The 26,096-nt window shown below is 33.9% G+C and overlaps 1 protein-coding gene across 1 annotated transcript; it reads right to left on the bottom strand.

Annotated features, from left to right (window-relative positions):
* Positions 1-560: 560 nt before the first annotated feature.
* LOC139847257 (E3 ubiquitin-protein ligase WAV3) lies at positions 561-3,297 on the bottom strand. Its single transcript, XM_071836919.1, has 2 exons — positions 2,710-3,297; positions 561-2,538 (listed from the first exon to the last, which is right to left on the bottom strand). The coding sequence occupies exons 1-2, from the start codon at positions 3,295-3,297 to the stop codon at positions 709-711; spliced, it is 2,418 nt and encodes an 805-aa protein (XP_071693020.1). The 3' UTR covers positions 561-708.
* Between the last annotated feature and the right edge of the window lie 22,799 nt (positions 3,298-26,096).

Consider the following 26,096-nt stretch of genomic DNA (forward strand, 5'->3'; position numbering starts at 1 on the left):
TAACTTAACAAATATTGCTTATCGTGTCGGAAACATATAAAGATTAAAGTTTAAATTTGGTTGGAAATTTCCGGGTTGTCACAATTGGCATAAGTCAAGTTCAAAAGATGTGACGACTCAATGATGTCTACTTGAGGGGGAGTCAACTCCATGCTGCACTCTTTTTCCCTTAGCTGAAGTTTTTTCCCACTGGGTTTTCTTTAGCAAGGTTTTTAACGAGGCAGTAACTTATAGTTGATCTTCAATAAAACAAAATTGATATCCAAGGAGAAGTGTTATAAATAATAACAATATTATTTATATGTGGATAGTCAATTTTGTACCAATACTTAGTCAATATTGGGTAGCTTTGTTTTTGTATAAATAGCCATGTATTGCAAGCTAAAACACTTGCATCATTTCTCACACTTACAAAGTATTTTTTTCTTTCTCTCCATGATAATCTTTGTTCTTACACTTCATTATTAGTATTCTTAATCAAGAATCAAACCAGTAAAAGTAGTTATAAGCCTACTGAATTATAACATAAATCAAACCACTAAAGGTAGTTATAAGCCTACTGAATTATAACATTTTTTATATTTTTTCAATTCTTTTTTTTCAAAACACAAAACCACGAAACATATTATTCAGTATATCCCTTACATTTACAATTTTCGTTTCTTTTTCTTAATAAAACTTTTTTAATAAAAAATAGGAAACCATAAATTAAAACCTAGCATTTTCAAAGCCGTGTAGATCGCTGACCTTGTTGATCACCGCAACTTTAGCCAGCTTCTCAGCCGCCCTAGAAGCCGATGTCGGCGTTAGCGGCTCCTCCTTTTCATCGATTGTCTGTTGTACAGAATGCTGTTGGTATTGTACCCTCCATTGAAGATCCACCAGTTCCGACTCCAACCCTTTGACAAACTCCTCAGCCGACATCGAAGACTGCAATAACAAAGCTCGAGTCGATGAAAGCAGGTGATGAGCTGTGGTGAGCTTATTATGTTCCACCAACAGCCGTGACTCCGCCACAGCTCTTGTTGCAATAAAAAGGTTTCTGAGGCGTTGGATCTTTGGTGAGGCAGAGGAGGATCTGACGGTTGTTGGAACTAGCAACGCCTTTTCTCCACCGTAAATGATTTGTTGTGTAGCCGGATCGTTGTATGAGCATCGAGCTGATAACACGTGATGGGACCCACTGCTTGATCTTGGGACCCTAATTTCAACAAGTACTTCCCTTACCTCCTCAGCGTAAAGATCCCCGAACCGGACAGAACCGGCGTTTAATACCATTGGTTTCCCGTTACATGAATAAACCGCTGTGATCTCCGCAGGATCTGAACCGGGAGCCACATGGAGCTGAACTCGCAAGTCCTGCGCCACCACACTAAGCAAACCGCCAACACACTTTGTAAACGCATCTTCCTCCTCCTCCTCCGCTATACTATTATTATTAGAATTTGAAGTAGAATTAGAATTATAAGCGCGAGTTGTTTGAACCGGTATCTCAATGTGAGCAAAACGTGTAGAAGACACGTGAGTTGATAATTGTTGTGGTTGATTGGAATTGGAATAATTATTAATAGTAGTGTCTGGTTGATGAGCGTCGGATAATAGAATAATACTAGCAACAGGATTTCTTTCCCGTCGATCTTCAAGGACTTGAGTGGCTTTTTTAAGAGCTTCACCAGCGAATATTGGGGTAGTGGGGGAACAAGTAGTAGTACAAGAAGAAGAAGAAGAAGAAGAAGAAGAAGAAGAAGAAGAAGTGAGATGATGAATGATACGACGAGCTGAACGTTGACCTTTACAATTCATTCTCCTTAAAGGAAGTAAGCGTTTGGGAGGAGACGCTGAAAAGGCAAGGATAGATAAGCGGTCAGTTGAGGCTAGTGATGAAATAACTAAACGCATAGCTCGTTTAAGCATCTCAAGCTTTGGTCCACCCATACTAGCATTCACATCTAGAACAGCAACAACATCTATTGGAGCTCGTCTTGATTCATTAGGTGGTGGAGCTTTCACCTTTAAAATCAGGGCGTAAGTCTCGTGTGATTGAGTTGAAGATATGACTGCAACTTCAGACATTAACATAACATCCACTTTCTTACTATTAAAACCACCTGATGGTGGTGATGATGATGATGATGAAATCACCGGATTGGCAAAGAATCCTTTGAACTCGTCAAAATCATCATCGTCATCATCATTTTCATTATCGGCTTCCGGAATGGGAACAATGCCTGATGCGGCTCTAGGTGTTCGAAGTGGCTCGTCGTCATTATATGGTTTTGGTTTGATAAGATTGGTAGTAAGTTGAGATCTGGTGACTGGCAAATGTTTGTTGTTGAAATCATGGGTGGTGTTACTGTTGTGGATGGAGAGAAATGAAGCATCTCTCCAAGTAGATTTGCAGATGGGGCAAGCAAGTTTTTGTTGATGGACAAAATGTTTAGATATACAGGGGAGGTGAAACGTATGGGAGCATTCGGCTGTAAAGATGGCTGTTTTATGACCCGTTTTCACACTTTGCAAACACAATCCACAATTGCTCTGTGTCAAAAAAAAAAAAAAAAAAAAAAAAAAAAAAAAAAAAAAAAAAAAAAAAAAGCATTTAGATTTAGATCAAACAAAAAATCAAACTTTTTTAATTTTAATTTTGATAATAATAATAAAAACCAAATCAGGTGGGTCGGTATTCGGTAATCTGAAAGAAGGACTTACTCTTGAGAAACCTAATGAGGTTTTGAAGATTGAAAATGGAGATCTGGGAGATGAAGGATTTGAAGCTGAAGAAGAAGAAACCAATAAGGATGAGGATGATGATTTGGGTTTCTTAGTGTTGGTTTTGCATCTTAATCTGGGAGTGATATTCAGATTATCAATCACAGAAGAATGGAACTTGTGGTTGGTTGCATCAGTATCATTATCATCATCATCAACCTGCATATTCTTTTTATTGGGACGCAAACGCAATCCCAATCCCGATCCCAATCTGGAACGAGTTGTGGATGAATTTGAATTACTGCTAGTAATAGAGTTACTGATGTTGTTATCATCGAGGTCTAATAGACTTGGTGAAGCATTATTATTATTATGATGAATGCTTTTGGAACGTAAGGAGGTAGGGGTGGATGGATTTGAACCAAAAGAATAAGACTTGAAGAAACCTCCAAGTTTTCGTGGCGGTGGTAGTGGTAGTGGTGGCTGTTGTTGGATGTCTCCGAAAAGCACCTGAGAAGGTGAATCCGCGGTGGACGGTGGTGGTGGTTGAATTGTTGTACAAAATGCTCTTCGCCATCCACTTCCCATTTCTACCTTTCAGATTCACTCTTGCTATTATTATTATTACTACCTGCAGCTGCAGTTTAAAATACACTAGATACAATACAAAGTTATATACATACTATATTATACTGTTACGGTAGTCAAATATATTTAATAGATGGTGTATTATTATCAATCATTATTTTTATTATTAGGGTATCAACTTCAAGAACATGAACATGGGGTATATATATATATATATATATATATATATATATATATATATATATATATATATATATATATATATATATATATATATATATATATATATATATATATATATATATATATATATTGGACCAATCCATGGATAAGCACTAAATGGGGTACAAACTGGATAAGTGAATATGGGCCTCACATTCTAAAAATCCTAATTTTATATTAAAAAACATGGAAGGGTATTTTGGTCATTTTTATAATTTATTTTTCCATAGCTTTTTTCACTGTAATAAAAGAAATGAAAATAAAAGACTCCATTCATACACTATCACTATCACGTTCATCATCGTCATTTATCAAAATTCATACTTTCAAAAGATGATTCCTACAACAAATTGAAGTTACATTCATGATCTTAACACTAATCCTAAACTACGTTCATCGTCAATTTCGATTTACATCAACAAATTTGAAGAGTTTGATCTCGAGTTCATGTTTCATTCGAAAACTTCACAAATCGAGGAATCTCAGGATGAAATGAGCATAGATCTGGATTCATTATCACTTGTTTGTACTTCGTGATTCATCGATTCAGATTGAAGTCATGGAAATTGCAGATTCCAAGTCAAAAGTCGCCGGAGATCAAATCGAGATGGTAAAGTTAGGGTTTCGGGATCAGATTCGGAGTATCAAACGTCTGACGATGAAGTTGATTTGAATAAAAACGATTCTATTGATGTTGTAAAATACATATTGAATGAGTTCCCTGCTGTAGCTAATGATTTGGAGCAGGTAAGAATTTCTGCTAGTATATTTATGGTGTTATTTGTCTCTAAATAATTGATACGGAGTACTTACTAAATTTAAGTATCATGACATGGACTTCAGGTTAGGCAAAAAAGTGTTATGATTATAATGAACAACCACATTTTAAGTTATCGTGTTTGATAAATACCATCTAATTTGCACTATATTAAAAGATGGCATTAATTCTATAGAAGAGAGCAATATAAGAAGTTTAATTGGCTCATTGTGCTAGGAAGTTTGTTTTTTAGAATTAAAATGTTAGATAATATATTTTGAAATATCCATTTAGCCATCCAAAGTAGTTTTATAAAAGTGACTAAGATGCCTTTCTTCTGTTGTTGTAGTCCTCATATCTTAAGATAATACAGTTTCAGTTCCAAATCAAAAGTAAGAACTGTTAATTATGAATAAATCGTCATTTTGTTCTGCTTGTTAAGTGATGTCTGCTACAATGTAATTTTTTTTATCAGGTTACATATTTTTGTGCCCAACAACTACTAATCGAATTTCATACAATCCTTTTTCTCCATAAGTTGATGGTTTGTGAACATTGATGTTGGATAAATGGGTCAAAATGGCCACCTTTGATTGATAATTTGTTCTGGTAACTATATGAATAACATGGTTGGCTTGTATGACACTTGATGAATGTTAGATATGTTGGAGTCTTGGATAAATATGTGGCTTTCTTTATCTTTTACCATTTCATGGATATTATCTTAAATTTTGTCTTCATTGTTGCTCGGTAAAATTAACTATTACTGTTTCTGTACCCCATAACAGTTGGCAAAGGATCTTGAGCTGTTTGCACATCATGCTGGTAGAAAGTCTGTGAATATAAACAACGTCATTATATCTGGTAGGCATATCAATCCATGTTTAAAGTTAAGGTGACAATTTTGACCCGTTCACTTTTAACTGAGCCACTTTGGACTGTGTTTTATGTCTAAATGGGTAGATGGGTTAAGCTAATATAATAGGTCAATCAATGCATTAATTTTCATTCGAAATGTAATCAAATTTGTAAATGAACACAGAAAATTTGCTTTGGGCTGTCTTTTAGTGTTTGAATGTCAGTCAATGGACTCAACCCGTATTTACAAGCACTTAAAAGAACTGTATGACCTGTTATCCATTTTTCACCTTTAATCTAAAGCTTTATCATTCATCATCTAATTTTATCATTCATTTGATATTTTTATCAATTATTGGGTATTTTGATGAATGATAAATGCTTGATGAATGATACTGTTTTTTGATGAATGATAGCATTATGATGAATGATAGCATTATGATGAATGATAACCGTATTTTGATAAAAGATAAGTGTTTTTTATATGAATAAAAACAATTAGATGAATGATAATTGTTTGATAATTGGGCATTTGGTCTAGTGGTATGATTGTCGCTTTCGGTGCGGGAGGTCCCGAGTTCGATTCTCGAAATGCCCTATTAGTGGAAGGACATGCATATTCCATAACTGCAGTTCTTAACAGACCTTCATCTCTCAATGCGCTCAACACTGATATGGTTCGGTTTCTTCACTATATAAATATATTTTTTCGTTTTTATTTGTATGCGTAGTTGTGTTAGATTCTTTCTAATATCAATTAAAATATTGTTTGGGTCAAATATATATAATTGTTTATAGTTTATATCACCATGTTCCTGTTGTATTTTTCTTAGGGGTTTTTATGATTGACTGCTATTATGTAGACTAATCCATAATATTTTACTATGTAGACTCAGGACCTTCATCCTTTCATTAAGTTTTAACTATCAAATTAATTACTTTTATTAGGACTTTAGGTTTCTATTTTTATTTTTGTTGTTGTTAATGATATTTCACTATATACTATCGTTCACTGCTCATTTTTGTCATTCATCTAGTTTTTTTATCATTATTCACCTCATTTTTTAGCAAATCTTTTATCATTCATTATATCATTTTTTATCCTTTATTAATTTTTTTTTTATCATTGAACCCTTTTTTTTTATCATGCATCACCTAATTTTTATCATTCATCACCTCCTTTTTATCATTCATCTTCTTTTTTTTTATCATTCATCACATTATTTTGTCATTCTTCGCTTATCATTCATTAGCAATCTTTATCATTCACTGGTATTTATATCATTCATCGAATATTTTTATCATTCATCGGGTACTTTTTATCATTCATCACGTTTTTTTTTATCATTCATCGTTTATCATTCATCAGCTACTTTTATCATTCATTCGGTATTTTTATCAATTATCGGGTATTTTGATGAATGATAAATGCTTGATGAATTATATTGTTTGATGAATGAGAAGTGTTTGATGAATGATAATATTATGATGAATGATAAACGTATTCTGATAAAAGATAAGTGTTTTTTATATGAATAACAACAATTAGATAAATGATAATTGTTTGATAATTGGGCATTTGGTCTAGTGGTATGATTCTCGCTTTCGGTGCGAGAGGTCCCGAGTTCGATTCTCGGAATGCCTTTTTCTTTTTTATAAAACTAATCATATTATATCATCTATTTGAAATTCCACTACTTTTGTAATTATATTAAAATGTTAGATGATATAAAATATTTTAATGCAAGATAATCATTTTGTGATGAATGATTATTGTTTTCTTATGAATAATAACCGATATTTAAAAATAATAACTATTTGACGAAAAATAATTTAGATGAATGATAATTTTTCCTAATGAATGATAAATGTTTGATGAATTATAATTGTCTGATGAAATGATAACTATTTGATGAATGATAATTGTTTTTCGATGAATGTTAAATGTTTTTCGATGAATGATAATTATTTTTCAATGAATGATAATTATTTTTCGATGAATGATAAATGTTTTTCGATGAATGATAAACGTTTTTCGGTGAATGATAAATGTTTGATGAATGATAAATATTTTTCGATGAATGATATTTGTCTGATTATAATTGTTTTTTGATCAATGATAAACATTTTTCGATAAATGATAAATCTTTTTCTGATGGTTGGTGGTGGTTGGTTGCGGTGGTTAGTGGTGGTGGTTAGTGGTGGTGGTGGGTGGTGGTGGTGGTTGGTGGGTGGTAGATGGTGGTGGTGGGTGGTGGTGGTGGGTGGTGGTGGTGGTGGTGGTTGGTGATGGTGGTTGGTGGTGGTGGTAGTTGGTGGTGGTGGTGGTGATTGGTGGTGGTGGTTGGTGGTGGTGGGTGGTGGTGTTGATTGATAGTGCTGGTTGATGATGGTGGTGGTGGTTGGAGGTGATGGGTGGTAGTGGTGGTGGCGGTTGATGGTGGTTGGTGGTAGTGGTGGTTGGTGGTGGTGGTTGGTAGTAGTGGTGGTGGTGGTGGTGGGTGGTGGTGGTGGTGTTGGTTGGTGGTGGTGGTGGTGGTTGGTGGTTGGTGGGGGTTGGTGGTGGTGGGTGGTGGGGGTTGGTGGTGGTTGGTTGTGGTAGGTGGTGGTGGGTGGTAGTGGTGGGTGGTGGGTGGTGGTGGTTGGTGGTGGTGGTGATTGGTAGTGGTGGGTGGCGGTGGTGGGTGGTGGTGGTTGGTGGCGTGTGATGGTGGTCGGTGGTGGTTGGTTGTGATGGGTGGTGGTGGTTGGTGGTGGTGGGTGGTGGTGGTGGTTGGTGGTTGTTGGTGGAGGTGGTGGGTGGTGGTGGTTGGTGGTGGTGGTGGTAGAGGTGGTTGATGGTGGTGGGTGGTGGTTAGTGGTCGTGGTGGGTGGTGGTGGCGGTGGTGGGTGGTGGTTGGTGGTGGAGGGTGGTGGTTGGTGGTGGTGGGGTGGTGGTGGCGGTTGGTGTGTGACGACCCGGAGATTTCCGACCAAATTTAAACTTAATCTTTATATGAATTCGACACGATAACCAAAGTCTGTTAAACCGAGTCTCTAAGAAATTTTGAACTGTTTCATATATTCAATTGACCTTCGACTGTTCTCGACGATTCACAAACAATTAATTGTAAATAGATATGTGTGTATGTATATATAAATAATAATTCGAAATATAATTTGTAAATGTATAGTAATATTAAAACTGTTAGTTTAAAAATACATGATTAGTACTTATACAATATGTACATATATAAACAGTATATTAAATATATATATATATATATATATATATATATATATATATATATATATATATATATATATATATATATATATATATATATATATATATATATATATATATATATATATATATATATATATATTTGGTATCGAATTCATTTAATAAACGATTGTAACACTCGATGATTATTAAATCAAAATAAGAAATGGTAGTTATATTAATTTCATGAAAATAAATATTAATATTAATATCAGTATTAATAATACTATAAAATAAAAAAAATTATAATACATAGGTATATAAATTTGATAAGTATTAAACTTGGGCCACCAGTTCCTTATTCGAATTAAGTTAAAATGAGGTTGGGCTTGTTTATGTTGGGCTTGGATTGTTGTTGTTGGGCCGAAGGATTTGGCCGAAAACGAGTTATAAATAATTAAAACGTGTTATAATCAGAAAAGAGGAACTGACAGAATGGTTAAGGTGTGTTGCGTGTGAGCATGAGGTCTTGGGTTCGAGTCTGGGCATAGGCATTTTTTTTTGGAGCTTCCTCTAGTGAGGTAGTTATCAATATTACTCTTATTGTTATTATTATTATTGATTATTGATATTGATATTGTTATTGATATTTATTATTATTATTATTATTACTAATTATTAATATTATCATTATTATTATGAATAATATTATTCTTATTATGATTATCATAATGACTCTTATCATTAAAATTAGTAGTATTATCATTAAGACTAATAATAGAATTATCGTTATTATTGAACTTATCTTTTATTAAAATTAAAAATTATCATTTTTATTATTATCATATTTTTTTTATTTATAAAAATTATCATTTTTATTATTATAACTATCATTATTATTTTTATTTAAATTGACATTATTGATATCATTATTATTATCATTATAAAGAAACTACAACTTTTTAATTATTAGTATTAGTATTATTTTACCCAAATAACAATTAGTACATAGCACTATTTTTAAAACATATAACATATTATTTATTAAAATAACAAGTATATTACTAATAATATAAATTTGTTCGATTACAATCATATGTGTTAATATATATATATATAAATAATATTGGTTCGTAAATCCGAGGCCAACCCTACATTTGTTCAATGTCGTTATATGTATTTTTACTACAAAATACATTATGGTGAGTTTCATTATTCCCTTTTTATATATATTTTTGGGCTGAGAATACATGCAATGTTTTAATAACTATTTTACAATATTTATATGCGTAAGCACATATTCGAAGAAATTCTGACTGCCGGTCGGAATGGTTTGTGGGTTCCGAACCGCCAGAGCGGCTGAACCTAATAAGATAGCAATTACAACCCAAGAAGTAATAAGTACTTGGCCGTGGACTTGGAAACCCTCGAGTTTCATTTGCTCCCTTTTACTCTTTACATTTTTGGGCTGAGAATACATGCAAATGCTTTATTAACTGTTTTACAATATTTATATGCGTGAGTTTCATTTACCCCTTTTTACTCTTTACCTTTTTGGGCTGAGAATACATGCAATGCTTTAATAACTGTTTTATAATATTTATATGCGTGAGTTTCATTTGCTCTCTTTTTAAATGCTTTTGCAATATATATTTTTGGGACTGAAAATACATGCGCTGCTTTTATAAATGCTTTACGAAATAGACACAAGTGATCGAAACTACATTCTATGGTTGGATTATTAAACCGAATATGCCCCTTTTAGTCTGGTAATCTAAGAATTAGAGAACAGACACCCTAATTGACGCGAACTCTAAAGATAGATCTATCGGGCCCAACAAGCCCCATCCAAAGTACCGGATGCTTTAGTGCTTCGAAATTTATATCATGTCCGAAGGAGGATCCCGGAATGATGGGGATATTCTTATATGCATATTGTGAATGTCGGTTACCAGGTGTTCAATCCATATGAATGATATTTTTGTCTCTACGCATGGGACGTATGTTTATGAGAAATGGAAATAGGAAATCTTGTGGTCTATTAAAATTATGAAATGATTATTTATGTTAAACTAATGAACTCACCAACCTTTTGGTTGACACTTGAAAGCATGTTTATTCTCAGGTATGCAATAAATCTTTCGCTGTGCATTTGCTCATCTTAGAGATATTATTTGGAGTCATTCATGACATATTTCAAAAGACGTTGCATTCGAGTCGTTGAGTTCATCAAGATTATTATTAAGTCAATTATAGTAAGAAATATTATGAAATGGTATGCATGTTGTCAACTTTCGATGTAATGAAAGATTGTCTTTTCAAAAACGAATGCAATGTTTGTAAAATGTATCATATAGAGGTCAAGTACCTCGCGATGTAATCAACTGTTGTGAATCGTTTATAATCGATATGGACTTCGTCCGGATGGATTAGGACGGGTCTCTACAGTTGGTATCAGAGCGGTGGTCTTAGCGAACCAGGTCTGCATTAGTGTGTCTAACTGATAAGTCGTTAGGATGCATTAGTGAGTCTGGACTTCGACCGTATCTGCATGTCAAAAGTTTTGCTTATCATTTCGTGTCAAAAATTACCTGCTTATCATTCTTAGGGAATCACTTGCTTATCATTCTTAATCTAGACACATCTTAATGCATTGACTGCATGAATAGTGTATAGACAAAATTCATATCTTAGCGTATCTGATAATTCATATCTTAGCGTACCTGTTACTGTAGACTTTGCCTCACAGCTTCCGTAGATTCCTCCGTAACTTATGGGATTTTAGTATTATATATGCATATATAAATTATGTATTGCAGGGTACTAATCTACACCCTATAATCTATTTCTTATCGAAAATCCTTCATCTGATCGTATGAGATGAATCCCTCAACCAGTTCGAGTCCCTCAGATTTCGATAGCTATTCCGATAGTTATTCCGACAGCTATTTCGACATGGATATTCACCTAAGCTCCGAAAGCGGTGTCACCAGAATGAATCAACCAATCAGCCATTCCCAATTCATCTGATGGGTTCGTAGTCGACTTAATCAATGGAGACGCGAATAAGGCGATCCCTTCCACCAACCGAATTCACCTCTTGACGAAGAACCCGAAGCAGTTACCAGTGAACTAGTCCGAAACACCATTTTCACCCTCATTTCCCGAATAACTCGCCATTATTATATTCTATCTAAAAATTATAAACCTCATTCATTCGCTCGTCCGAATCGACAATCATTCCGGAGTAATAAAGTTAATGAGTTTCGCGCCCGAGTTGTAGCCTTGGTAAATATGGTGCAAAATGTACCAGCTTCATCAACATCAACGACATCAACTGTACCACCAACAACAACACAAACCACAACAACACACGCCTCAACATCACCACCAGTACCCCGAGCATAATCATCGTTCTACATGACGTTCTGCATCATTTATCTTCGTTCAACATGGCGAATATGTAATCTCTAATGTTTTAGAAATTATATATTCTTGTTCTAACGTAAATCAAATGAGTTTAATATCATATTAACTCATTAAATCCATGATTGCATCTGAAGAAAATATATATACAAGTATATTTTCATAAAGATTTTAATTAAAAATTCTTTCGTATAAACTGTTAATGATGAAAATATTTTAACGGGTAGGTAATACCCGAGGAATATTTAGATTTCACATTAATAAGCTACACTGTACATTCTTCGAATCTGATTCAACAGTCATTTACTATCCTATCTACATCCACAAAGATACGAATCCGTTCACCGCAGAATAACCATTTTCATTCAATTTCATATTTGGATTTTGACCTATCAGAATCCAACAAGTGACATAATGAAGAAAAACATTGGACAAATAAAATTTTGTTAGAAACAAACAAATTAACTATAAGAAACCACGCTAACAAAATTCTGGCTAACTGTTCCTAGCTAACTGTTAATTCCATTTTTACATTTTATTTATCTCAGTTTAATTATCGCAATTTTATTTATCGTCATTTAATTTATGTTATTTACTTTACGCACTTTATTTATCATCATTAAATTTCTGTTATATATTTTACGCACTTTAAATATCGGGACACGTATACAAGGTTTTGACATATCATATCGATGCATCTATATATATTATTTGGAATCACCATAGACACTCTATATGCAGTAATGATCGAGTTCTCTATATAGGGTTGAGGTTGATTCTATAATAATATATATACTTTGAGTTGTGATCGAGTCTGAGACGAATACGGGTCACGATACGTATTAATTAATTCGAATATTATATATTAAACAATATATGAATTATTGGACTGTTAATTGTGGACTATCGACTGTGGACTAATAAGATTGGACAATTAAGAATGAATTAAAATATTGATTATAACATATGAAACTAAACAATTCTTCAAGTTTGCCACTTGATTTCATCTTAAACTTCATTTGTATCTTGACGATTACAATCCGTGTTCAAACCTTTCATGATTCTTGAAAACACCTCAATCGAGAGGATGAACCAACCGCACTTCAACTACAGAAGAAAAGATTTGGTGCATATAGTTATACACCTGAAAATACTCGGAACCTGAGTAAACGTTTAACACGCATCTGTGCTAGCTCCTTCGGCATTGCTATTACCGAAAATAACCATGCAATTCCTTTTCAAAGTAGCCAATTATGTCACAGCTTCAGCAAACCAATTTCAACTTTTCATTTGAATAAACCTTATTATAACTTTGATACCGTTCGTCATCATTACCGGGGAACTGTTTATATTCCACCACATTAGAAATAAACTTGCCAGCAACTCCATTGATCTTTGATTTTCTGAAAATCATTATAATCATTGAAACTCTATCATATACTCATTCACATCTTATACCGAGAATTGCCATTCTAATTACCGAGAATTTGCAATCTGTATCTTGAAATCTCGCAGCATGTCTACATCAACAGTTATATGTATCCATATAACATTTATCTCTTAGAATTATGATCTTTTATTCTGAAATTTTGAAAAGCACTCAGCCTACGAATTAATACTCCAAATTTTGAGGAAGCAGAATGAAGCAGCAGAAACCGTAGACAACCGTAAACTACCTTATCCGTCAAAAGTTTGATGATAAAGAATGGAGTATTGGAAACACTCAATAGAAAATTTAGTACCAAAAATCGGATTATGCGAAACTATGAAGGAAGCCATGGACAAATCACAAAGAATAAGTTTGACTTCAAAGAATCCAAATGATTCAATGACTGCTGAAGTCTTTAGCGAATATCTTGCTCCTTACTCTAAACCCTTGCGGACAATAGTTTTCATCATCCTCTAATCTTAGATACTCAAAGATATTATCGTATCTTTCATTACATATATCCTCCATATTTCTGAAGATATTTTCATAACTATTCGTATCTGAAATCATTAATCTCTTCGTGCTATCAGTGTTACATCATATAGAAACTGTTAGTTTCTATATTCTGTAAACTTTCGAATCTAAAATATGAATGTTTTTGAAGTAGTGTTGGTAACTGATGCATGAGTTAGTATAATATAATGACACTTGATCAACGTGATTGTATTACAGTAAGTCATGCTGAGTTTCTAAATGGAACATGATGATTCACAGACCATACCGTCATCATGTGCCATGTTACATAACTCTTTCATTCTGCTTAACTTCTGAACATATCAAGAAAGTATGTTCTTGATAGTTCTATTCTCAGTGACTCAGGTAATTTGACAAATCAAATCGTGTTACTACCTTTTCTTTCTATCTTGTATATTATGCTAATTCAAAACTCCATACCTACGAATTCTGGACCATTACTTGCGAAAAGAAAACAAAAGCATGAAGCTCCGAAATAGAAAGGGAGTATAAATCGCAGCAAATAAGAGAGAGCATTAACTGTGGATGACAATGATTATAGGAAACAAAAGCAGAGACATCGAAATATAAGGGAAGATATAAAACCCAACAATAACCCAGAAGTTACAAACCGTGGATATTAATACGAATAGCAATATAAAGACACGGTATAATTAAGAATAGTAACACCCCAAGGTAATAGTAGAAGTAAACAGATTCTTCTGGTGGAAGATTGAAAAGAAGGATGACAGAAATGATAATTAGAAAAATATCAAGGATTAGAACTGGATTAAGCATTTTCACAATATTTTGGATGTATGAACTAAGAAAGAAAGTATAGGAATGGTGAGAATAATGGAACGGAAGAGTTTAATTTATAATGGAAATATCAAACAGTGTAATCAAGGCAGATCACCGTACTTAATTATAGAAATCTTAATTTTCCTTACTTGCCGAAGAATCAAATCTTTTAGATTTCGAAGATTTTCTTTAAATCCCTTGAATTCCGGAATTCAGCCAAGACAACGTCAAAAGTTAAGACCACCTTATTTTTTTAAATTCAATATTGACTACGTCAAAAGTTAAATCCCTATCTCAGTCTTTTGTAATAGCTTCACTCGTGCTCTTCGAATAATCGAATTGTTTTATCCATATTACTCAATGATAATAAAACTCAATTTATCAACTCATATTCGTTATAAAAATATTTTTATTGTTAGCCATGACCACCTCACTCAAATTTCGGGACGAAATTTCTTTAACGGGTAGGTACTGTGACGACCCGGAGATTTCTGACCAAATTTAAACTTAATCTTTATATGAATTCGACACGATAATCAAAGTCTGTTAAACCGAGTCTCTAAGAAATTTTGAACTGTTTCATATATTCAATTGACCTTCGACTGTTCTCGACGATTCACGAACAATTAATTGTAAATAGATATGTGTGTATGTATATATAAATAATAATTCGAAATATAATTTGTAAATGTATAGTAATATTAAAACTGTTAGTTTAAAAATACATGATTAGTACTTATACAATATGTACATATATAAACAGTATATTAAATATATATATATATATATATATATATATATATATATATATATATATATATATATATATATATATATATATATATATATATATTTGGTATCGAATTCATTTAATAAACGATTGTAACACTCGATGATTATTAAATCAAAATAAGAAATGGTAGTTATATTAATTTCATTAAAATAAATATTAATATTAATATCAGTATTAATAATACTATAAAATAAAAAAAAATTATAATACATAGGTATATAAATTTGATACGTATTAAACTTGGGCCACCAATTCCTTATTCGAATTAAGTTAAAATGAGGTTGGGCTTGTTTATTTTGGGCTTGGATTGTTGTTGTTGGGCCGAAGGATTTGGCCGAAAACGAGTTATAAATAATTAAAACGTGTTATAATCAGAAAAGAGGAACTGACAGAATGGTTAAGGTGTGTTGCGTGTGAGCATGAGGTCTTGGGTTCGAGCCTGGGCATAGGCATTTCTTTTTGGAGCTTCCTCTAGTGAGGTAGTTATTAATATTACTCTTATTGTTATTATTATTATTGATTATTGATATTGATATTGTTATTGTTATTTATTATTATTATTATTATTATTACTAATTATTAATATTATCATTATTATTATGAATAATATTATTCTTATTATGATTATCATAATGACTCTTATCATTAAAATTAGTAGTATTATCATTAAGACTAATAATAGAATTATCGTTATTATTGAACTTATCTTTTTATTAAAATTAAAAATTATCATTTTTATTATTATCATATTTTTTTATTTATAAAAATTATCATTTTTATTATTATAACTATCATTATTATTTTTATTTAAATTGACATTATTGATATCATTATTATTATCATTATAAAGAAACTACAACTTTTTAATTATTAGTATTAGTATTATTTTACCCAAATAACAATTAGTACATAACACTATTTTTAAAACATATAACATATTATTTATTAAAATAACAAGTATATTACTAATAATATAAATTTGATCGATTACAATCATATTATTTATATATATATATATATATATATATATATATATATATATATATATATATATATATATATATATATATATATATATAAATAATATAGGTTCGTGAATCCGAGGCCAACCCTACATTTGTTCAATGTCGTTATATGTATTTTTACTACAATATACATTATGGTGAGTTTCATTATTCCCTTTTTATATATATTTTTGGGCTGAGAATACATGCAATGTTTTAATAACTATTTTACAATATTTATATGCGTAAGCACATATTCGAAGAAATTCTGACTGCCGGTCGGAATGGTTTGTGGGTTCCGAACCGCCAGAGCGGCTGAACCTAATAAGATAGCAATTACAACCCAAGAAGTAATAAGTACTTGGCCGTGGACTTGGAAACCCCCGAGTTTCATTTGCTCCCTTTTACTCTTTACATTTTTGGGCTGAGAATACATGCAAATGCTTTATTAACTGTTTTACAATATTTATATGCGTGAGTTTCATTTACCCCTTTTTACTCTTTACATTTTTAGGCTGAGAATACATGCAATGCTTTAATAACTGTTTTACAATATTTATATGCGTGAGTTTCATTTGCTCCCTTTTTAAATGCTTTTGCAATATATATTTTTGAGACTGAGAATACATGCGCTGCTTTTATAAATGCTTTACGAAATAGACACAAGTGATCGAAACTACATTCTATGCTTACAATTACATTCTCGTTCAGTTTCATCAACAATTCTACTCGTATGCACCCGTATTCGTACTCGTACAATACACAGCTTTTAGATGTATGTACTATTGGTATATACACTTCAATGATCAGCTCTTAGCAGCCCATGTGAGTCACCTAACACATTTGGGAACCATCATTTGGCAACTAGCATGAAATATCTCATAAAATTACAAAAATATGAGTAATCATTCATGACTTATTTACATGAAAACAAAATTACATATCCTTTATATCTAATCTATACACCAACGACCAAAAACACCTACAAAAACTTTCATTCTTCAATTTTCTTCATCTAATTGATCTCTCTCAAGTTCTATCTTCAAGTTCTAAGTGTTCTTCATATATTTTACAAGTTCTAGTTACATAAAATCAAGAATACTTTCAAGTTTGCTAGCTCACTTCCAATCTTGTAAGGTGATCATCCAACCTCAAGAAATCTTTGTTTCTTACAGTAGGTTATCATTCTAATACAAGGTAATAATCATATTCAAACTTTGGTTCAATTTCTATAACTATAACAATCTTATTTCAAGTGATGATCTTACTTGAACTTGTTTTCGTGTCATGATTCTGCTTCAAGAACTTCGAGCCATCCAAGGATCCGTTGAAGCTAGATCCATTTTTCTCTTTTCCAGTAGGTTTATCCAAGGAACTTAAGGTAGTAATGATGTTCATAACATCATTCGATTCATACATATAAAGCTATCTTATTCGAAGGTTTAAACTTGTAATCACTAGAACATAGTTTAGTTAATTCTAAACTTGTTCGCAAACAAAAGTTAATCCTTCTAACTTGACTTTTAAAATCAACTAAACACATGTTCTATATCTATATTATATGCTAACTTAATGATTTAAAACCTGGAAACACGAAAAACACCTTAAAACCGGATTTACGCCGTCGTAGTAACACCGCGGGCTGTTTTGGGTTAGTTAATTAAAAACTATGATAAACTTTGATTTAAAAGTTGTTATTCTGAGAAAATGATTTTTATTATGAACATGAAACTATATCCAAAAATTATGGTTAAACTCAAAGTGGAAGTATGTTTTCTAAAATGGTCATCTAGACGTCGTTCTTTCGACTGAAATGACTACCTTTACAAAAACGACTTGTAACTTATTTTTTCGACTATAAACCTATACTTTTTCTGTTTAGATTCATAAAATAGAGTTCAATATGAAACCATAGCAATTTGATTTACTCAAAACGGATTTAAAATGAAGAAGTTATGGGTAAAACAAGATTGGATAATTTTTCTCATTTTAGCTACGTGAAAATTGGTAACAAATCTATTCCAACCATAACTTAATCAACTTGTATTGTATATTATGTAATCTTGAGATACCATAGACACGTATACAATGTTTCGACCTATCATGTCGACACATCTATATATATTTCGGAACAACCATAGACACTCTATATGTGAATGTTGGAGTTAGCTATACAGGGTTGAGGTTGATTCCAAAATATATATAGTTTGAGTTGTGATCAATACTGAGATACGTATACACTGGGTCGTGGATTGATTCAAGATAATATTTATCGATTTATTTCTGTACATCTAACTGTGGACAACTAGTTGTAGGTTACTAACGAGGACAGCTGACTTAATAAACTTAAAACATCAAAATATATTAAAAGTGTTGTAAATATATTTTGAACATACTTTGATATATATGTATATATTGTTATAGGTTCGTGAATCAACCAGTGGCCAAGTCTTACTTCCCGACGAAGTAAAAATCTGTGAAAGTGAGTTATAGTCCCACTTTTAAAATCTAATATTTTTGGGATGAGAATACATGCAGGTTTTATAAATGATTTACAAAGTAGACACAAGTATGTGAAACTACATTCTATGGTTGAATTATCGAAATCGAATATGCCCCTTTTTATTAAGTCTGGTAATCTAAGAATTAGGGAACAGACATCCTAATTGACGCGAATCCTAAAGATAGATCTATCGGGCCCAACAAGCCCCATCCAAAGTACCGGATGCTTTAGTACTTCGAAATTTATATCATATCCGAAGGGTGTCCCGGAATGATGGGGATATTCTTATATATATGCATCTTGTTAATGTCGGTTACCAGGTGTTCACCATATGAATGATTTTTATCTCTATGTATGGGATGTGTATTGAAATATGAAATCTTGTGGTCTATTATTATGATTTGATATATATAGGTTAAACCTATAACTCACCAACATTTTTGTTGACGTTTTAAGCATGTTTATTCTCAGGTGATTATTAAGAGCTTCCGCTGTCGCATACTTAAATAAGGACGAGATTTGGAGTCCATGCTTGTATGATATTGTGTAAAAACTGCATTCAAGAAACTTATTTTGTTGTAACATATTTGTATTGTAAACCATTATGTAATGGTCGTGTGTAAACAGGATATTTTAGATTATCATTATTTGATAATCTACGTAAAGCTTTTTAAAACCTTTATCTATGAAATAAAGGTTATGGTTTGTTTTAAAAATGAATGCAGTCTTTGAAAAACGTCTCATATAGAGGTCAAAACCTCGCAACGAAATCAATTAATATGGAACGTTTTTAATCAATAAGAACGGGACATTTCAGTTGGTATCCGAGCGTTGGTCTTAGAGAACCAGAATTTTGCATTAGTGTGTCTTATTGAGTTTGTTAGGATGCATTAGTGAGTCTGGACTTCGACCGTGTTTACTTGAAAAATGATTGCTTAACAAATTTTGTTGGAAACTATATATTTTTAACATGTGAATATTATGTGTTATATTAATCTCTTAATGCGTTTGATATTATGTGATAGATGTCTACCTCTAGAACAAGTCCCATTGACTCACCTAATAATAATGAAGAGTCAAATGTAAATTGGAATGATTTCGTGGACTGATTCACAAGTTCCCGAAGAGGAACCGGAAGAAGAGTCAGAACCGGAAGAAGAATCGGAACCGGAAGAAGAATCGGAACTGGATGAAGAAGTAGAACCGGTGGGGGAAATAATAAAACAGTTAAGTAAAAGAAAATCCTCAACCAACCGACCAAGGTTAATTATGGTCAATGGTGTTTCCGCCAAGGAAGCAAAATATTGGGAGGATTACCAATTCTCCGATGAATCGGATTCCGACGAGAATTCCGATGATGTTATAGAAATTACCCCAACTGAATTTAAAAAGGCAAAAGAAAATAATAAGGGAAAGGGCATAAAAATAGAGAAATCTAATTCCAACCCCGATGAACTTTATATGTATCGTCAACCCCCGAAGTCCTTAAGTTGTAACAATGACCCAGGAACCTCCAAACCACCAGGTTTTTCTAAACCGTTGTGGAAAATAACAGCTAGTATTAGGGGAACATCATATATCCCTAGAAACTTGGCAAAACGAACCAAAACCGAAGAAGAAGAAACAAGCGAGTCGGAATAAGATAGTTGTATTCGTGTGGTGTAATATATGTAATATAGTGTGCTTATGCTTTATGATATATGTAAAAATTGCTTGTATTAATAAGTATTTTTTTTTATGAATCTAACTCTTGTTTATTTTACAGTATAAAAACACAAAATGGATAGACAACCCAATATTTTAAGAGACCTACCCGGAGACATGATTGATGAAATCTTGTCTAGAGTCGGTCAGAATTCTTCGACACAACTATTTAAGGCGAGATCAGTTTGTAAGACATTCGAAGAACGTTCCAAGAATGCCTTCGTTTATAAAAGGCTTTCGTTCGAAAGATGGGGGATATCACATTGGGAAATCCATAAGTTACGATGTGTTTACTTTGACGCATATATTGCGGGGAACCCAAATGCTATTTTACGCAATGGGTTAAGAAATTATTTTGACTCAATATATCCGAATATTGGACTTCGTGATTTAGGAAAAGCGGCTAACATGCAACATAAAGAAGCATGCTATGCTTACGGATTAGTAATGTTCACTTCTCACCAAAGTGAGAACAAGAACATCGGGCTACAACTATTAAACAAAACGTTCTCACAAGTGACAGAGTCGGTAATTGGGGTAAGAAATGAGGTTTTTAGATTGTTACGGGACTGTTGGACATTACGTAACCCTCGTCCCTTTGACGACATTACAACACGCTGTCTTATCAACGGCCATAACGGTTATGTTCCACAAGACCAAGGATGGGAAGTAATCCTAGTAAAACCAGAATGCATGACTTGTTTCTGGACGTATGAATTACGTGTCTTTATTGCCTTTGCTGAACGACTTGTGTACTAGCTAGAATTATCTTCACAACTATCTTGTATCAAAGTTATTGTGTGCTATATTTCATGTTTTATGTAAAATAAGCGGTATTGTAAGTTTGTAAAATATTGTATAAAAGTTTGAACGCGAAATATTATTATAATCAGTTTTTCATATAGAATTGTAGTAGTTGAATTGTATATTAGCTACTAAGTATGAACTTAACGGGTAGGTACTACCCGAATTTAAACTTATAAAACGCTAATATGAAGAAAAAGCTTTTATAAATGAGTTCATATTATGCTACGAAATACTATTAACTACTCTTAATATTCTGTATGATTAACTTGTTCCATTTGACTATTTTGAAGGAAATGGCACCGACTACTCGACACACCGTGAATATGAATGAAGAGGAATTCCGTACTTTTCTAGCTTCAAACATAGCCGCAGTACAGGCTGCGCTACATACCAACAATAACCTTGGATCTAGCAGTACAGGAAATCGTGTAGGATACACCTACAAAGAATTCACTGCCTGCAAACCTTTGGAATTTGATGGAACCGAAGGACCGATCGGATTGAAACGGTGGACCGAGAAGGTCGAATCGGTGTTTGCCATAAGTAAGTGTACTGAAGAGGACAAAGTGAAGTACGCTACGCATACCTTCACAGGTTCTGCATTAACATGGTGGAATACCTATCTAGAGCAAGTGGGACAAGACGATGCGTACGCACTACCGTGGTCAGCATTCAAGCACTTGATGAACGAGAAGTACCGTCCCAGAACCGAGGTCAATAAGCTCAAGACAGAACTTAGAGGGTTACGAACCCAAGGATTTGATATTACCACGTACGAAAGACGATTCACAGAATTGTGCCTATTGTGTCCGGGAGCATTCGAAGATAAGGAAGAGAAGATCGACGCGTTTGTGAAAGGATTACCGGAAAGAATCCAAGAAGATATAAGTTCACACGAGCCCGCCTCCATACAACAGGCATGTAAAATTGCTCACAAACTAGTGAACCAGATTGAAGAAAGAATTAAAGAACAGACTGCTGAAGAGGCCAATGTGAAGCAAGTCAAAAGAAAGTGGGAGGAAAACGGTGATAAGAATCACCAATACAACAACAACAACAATTACAACAATAATCGCAACAATTATCCCAACAATCGCAACATCAATCGCAACTACAACAAACGGCCCAACAACAACAACAACAACAACAACAACAACAACAACTACAACAATAATAACCGCAACAACAACAACAATCAGAAGCAGCTATGCCAAAGGTGTGAAAAGTATCACTCGGGGTTCTGCACCAAATTTTGCAACAAGTGTAAAAGAAATGGTCATAGCACGGTGAAGTGTGAGGTCTACGGACCAGGGGTTAATAGAACGAAAGGAACAAATGGTGTCGGAATGAGTAATGGCGGAGCAAGTAGTGTCGGAGCAAGTTATGCCAATGTAGTTTGTTATAAATGTGGAAAACTGGGCCACATTATTAGAAATTGCCCGAACCAGGAGAACACGAATGGACAAGGCCGTGGAAGAGTTTTCAATATTAATGCGGCAGAGGCACAGGAAGACCCGGAGCTTGTTACGGGTACGTTTCTTATTGACAATAAATCTGCTTACGTTTTATTTGATTCGGGTGCGGATAGAAGCTATATGAGTAGAGATTTTTGTGCTAAATTAAGTTGTCCATTGACGCCTTTGGATAGTAAATTTTTACTCGAATTAGCAAATGGTAAATTAATTTCAGCAGATAATATATGTCAGAATCGAGAAATTAAACTGGTTAGCGAAACATTTAAGATTGATTTGATACCAGTAGAGTTAGGGAGTTTTGATGTGATAATCGGTATGGACTGGTTGAAAGAAGTGAAAGCAGAGATCGTTTGTTACAAAAATGCAATTCACATTATACGAGAAAAAGGAAAACCCTTAATGGTGTACGGAGAAAAGGGCAACACGAAGCTACATCTTATTAGTAATTTGAAGGCACAAAAACTAATAAGAAAAGGTTGTTATGCTGTTCTAGCACACGTCGAGAAAGTACAAACTGAAAAAAAGAGCATCAATGATGTTCCCATTGCAAAAGAATTTCCCGATGAATTTCCGAAAGAATTACCGGGATTACCCCCACATCGATCCGTTGAATTTCAAATAGATCTTGTACCAGGAGCTGCACCAATAGCTCGTGCTCCTTACAGACTCGCACCCAGCGAGATGAAAGAACTGCAAAGCCAATTACAAGAACTTTTAGAGCGTGGTTTCATTCGACCAAGCACATCACCGTGGGGAGCTCCTGTTTTGTTTGTCAAGAAGAAAGATGGTACATTCAGGTTGTGTATCGACTACCGTGAGTTGAACAAACTTACCATCAAGAACCGCTACCCACTACCGAGAATCGATGACTTATTTGATCAACTACAAGGCTCGTCTGTTTATTCAAAGATTGACTTACGTTCCGGGTATCATCAAATGCGGGTGAAAGAAGATGATATTCCAAAGACTGCTTTCAGAACACGTTACGGTCATTACGAGTTTATGGTCATGCCGTTTGGTTTAACTAATGCACCAGCTGTGTTCATGGACCTTATGAACCGAGTGTGTGGACCATACCTTGACAAGTTTGTCATTGTTTTCATTGATGACATACTTATTTACTCAAAGAATGACCAAGAACACGGTGAACATTTGAGAAAGGTGTTAGAAGTATTGAGGAAGGAAGAATTGTACGCTAAGTTTTCAAAGTGTGCATTTTGGTTGGAAGAAGTTCAATTCCTCGGTCACATAGTGAACAAAGAAGGTATTAAGGTGGATCCGGCAAAGATAGAAACTGTTGAAAAGTGGGAAACCCCGAAAACTCCGAAACACATACGCCAGTTTTTAGGACTAGCTGGTTACTACAGAAGGTTCATCCAAGACTTTTCCAGAATAGCAAAACCCTTGACTACATTAACGCATAAAGGGAAGAAATTTGAATGGAATGATGAACAAGAGAAAGCGTTTCAGTTATTGAAGAAAAAGCTAACTACGACACCTATATTGTCATTGCCTGAAGGGAATGATGATTTTGTGATTTATTGTGACGCATCAAAGCAAGGTCTCGGTTGTGTATTAATGCAACGAACGAAGGTGATTGCTTATGCATCTAGACAATTGAAGATTCACGAACAAAATTATACGACGCATGATTTGGAATTAGGCACGGTTGTTTTTGCATTAAAGACTTGGAGGCACTACTTATATGGGGTCAAAAGTATTATATATACCGACCACAAAAGTCTTCAACACATATTTAATCAGAAACAACTGAATATGAGGCAGCGTAGGTGGATTGAATTATTGAATGATTACGACTTTGAGATTCGTTACCACCCGGGGAAGGCAAATGTGGTAGCCGATGCCTTGAGCAGGAAGGACAGAGAACCCATTCGAGTAAAATCTATGAATATAATGATTCATAATAACCTTACTACTCAAATAAAGGAGGCGCAACAAGGGGTTTTAAAAGAGGGAAATTTAAAGGATGAAATACCCAAAGGATCAGAGAAGCATCTTAATATTCGGGAAGACGGAACCCGGTATAGGGCTGAAAGGATTTGGGTACCAAAATTTGGAGATATGAGAGAAATGGTACTTAGAGAAGCTCATAAAACCAGATACTCAATACATCCTGGAACGGGGAAGATGTACAAGGATCTCAAGAAAAATTTTTGGTGGCCGGGTATGAAAGCCGATGTTGCTAAATACGTAGGAGAATGTTTGACGTGTTCTAAGGTCAAAGCTGAGCATCAGAAACCATCAGGTCTACTTCAACAACCCGAAATTCCGGAATGGAAATGGGAAAACATTACCATGGATTTCATCACTAAATTGCCAAGGACTGCAAGTGGTTTTGATACTATTTGGGTAATAGTTGATCGTCTCACCAAATCAGCACACTTCCTGCCAATAAGAGAAGATGACAAGATGGAGAAGTTAGCACGACTGTATTTGAAGGAAGTCGTCTCCAGACATGGAATACCAATCTCTATTATCTCTGATAGGGATGGAAGATTTATTTCAAGATTCTGGCAGACATTACAGCAAGCATTAGGAACTCGTCTAGACATGAGTACTGCCTATCATCCACAAACTGATGGGTAGAGCGAAAGAACGATACAAACGCTTGAAGACATGCTACGAGCATATGTTATTGATTTCGGAAACAGTTGGGATCGACATCTACCGTTAGCAGAATTTTCCTACAACAACAGCTACCATTCAAGCATTGAGATGGCGCCGTTTGAAGCACTTTATGGTAGAAAGTAAAGGTCTCCGATTTGTTGGAGTGAAGTGGGGGATAGACAGATTACGGGTCCGGAGATTATACAAGAAACTACCGAGAAGATCATCCAAATTCAACAACGGTTGAAAACCGCCCAAAGTCGACAAAAGAGCTACGCTGACATTAAAAGAAAAGATATAGAATTTGAAATTGGAGAGATGGTCATGCTTAAAGTTGCACCTTGGAAAGGCGTTGTTCGATTTGGTAAACGAGGGAAATTAAATCCAAGGTTTATTGGACCATTCAAGATTATTGATCGTGTCGGACCAGTAGCTTACCGACTTGAGTTACCTCAACAACTCGCGGCTGTACATAACACTTTCCACGTCTCGAATTTGAAGAAATGTTTTGCTAAAGAAGATCTCACTATTCCGTTAGATGAAATCCAAATCAACGAAAAACTTCAATTCATCGAAGAACCCGTCGAAATAATGGATCGTGAGGTTAAAAGACTTAAGCAAAACAAGATACCAATTGTTAAGGTTCGATGGAATGCTCGTAGAGGACCCGAGTT

Source organism: Rutidosis leptorrhynchoides, chromosome 5 (assembly GCF_046630445.1).
Source record: "Rutidosis leptorrhynchoides isolate AG116_Rl617_1_P2 chromosome 5, CSIRO_AGI_Rlap_v1, whole genome shotgun sequence".
NCBI lineage: Eukaryota > Viridiplantae > Streptophyta > Magnoliopsida > Asterales > Asteraceae > Rutidosis > Rutidosis leptorrhynchoides.

What these genes read in the sequence shown, in the direction of transcription:
- LOC139847257 (XM_071836919.1), bottom strand. Translation starts at nt 3,297, where the DNA reads ATGGGAAGTGGATGGCGAAGAGCATTTTGTACAACAATTCAACCACCA. An exon ending in CCTCATTAGGTTTCTCAAGA is followed by an intron (nt 2,539 to 2,709) that starts GTAAGTCCTTCT and finishes TTTTTGACACAG; the next exon opens with AGCAATTGTGGATTGTGTTT.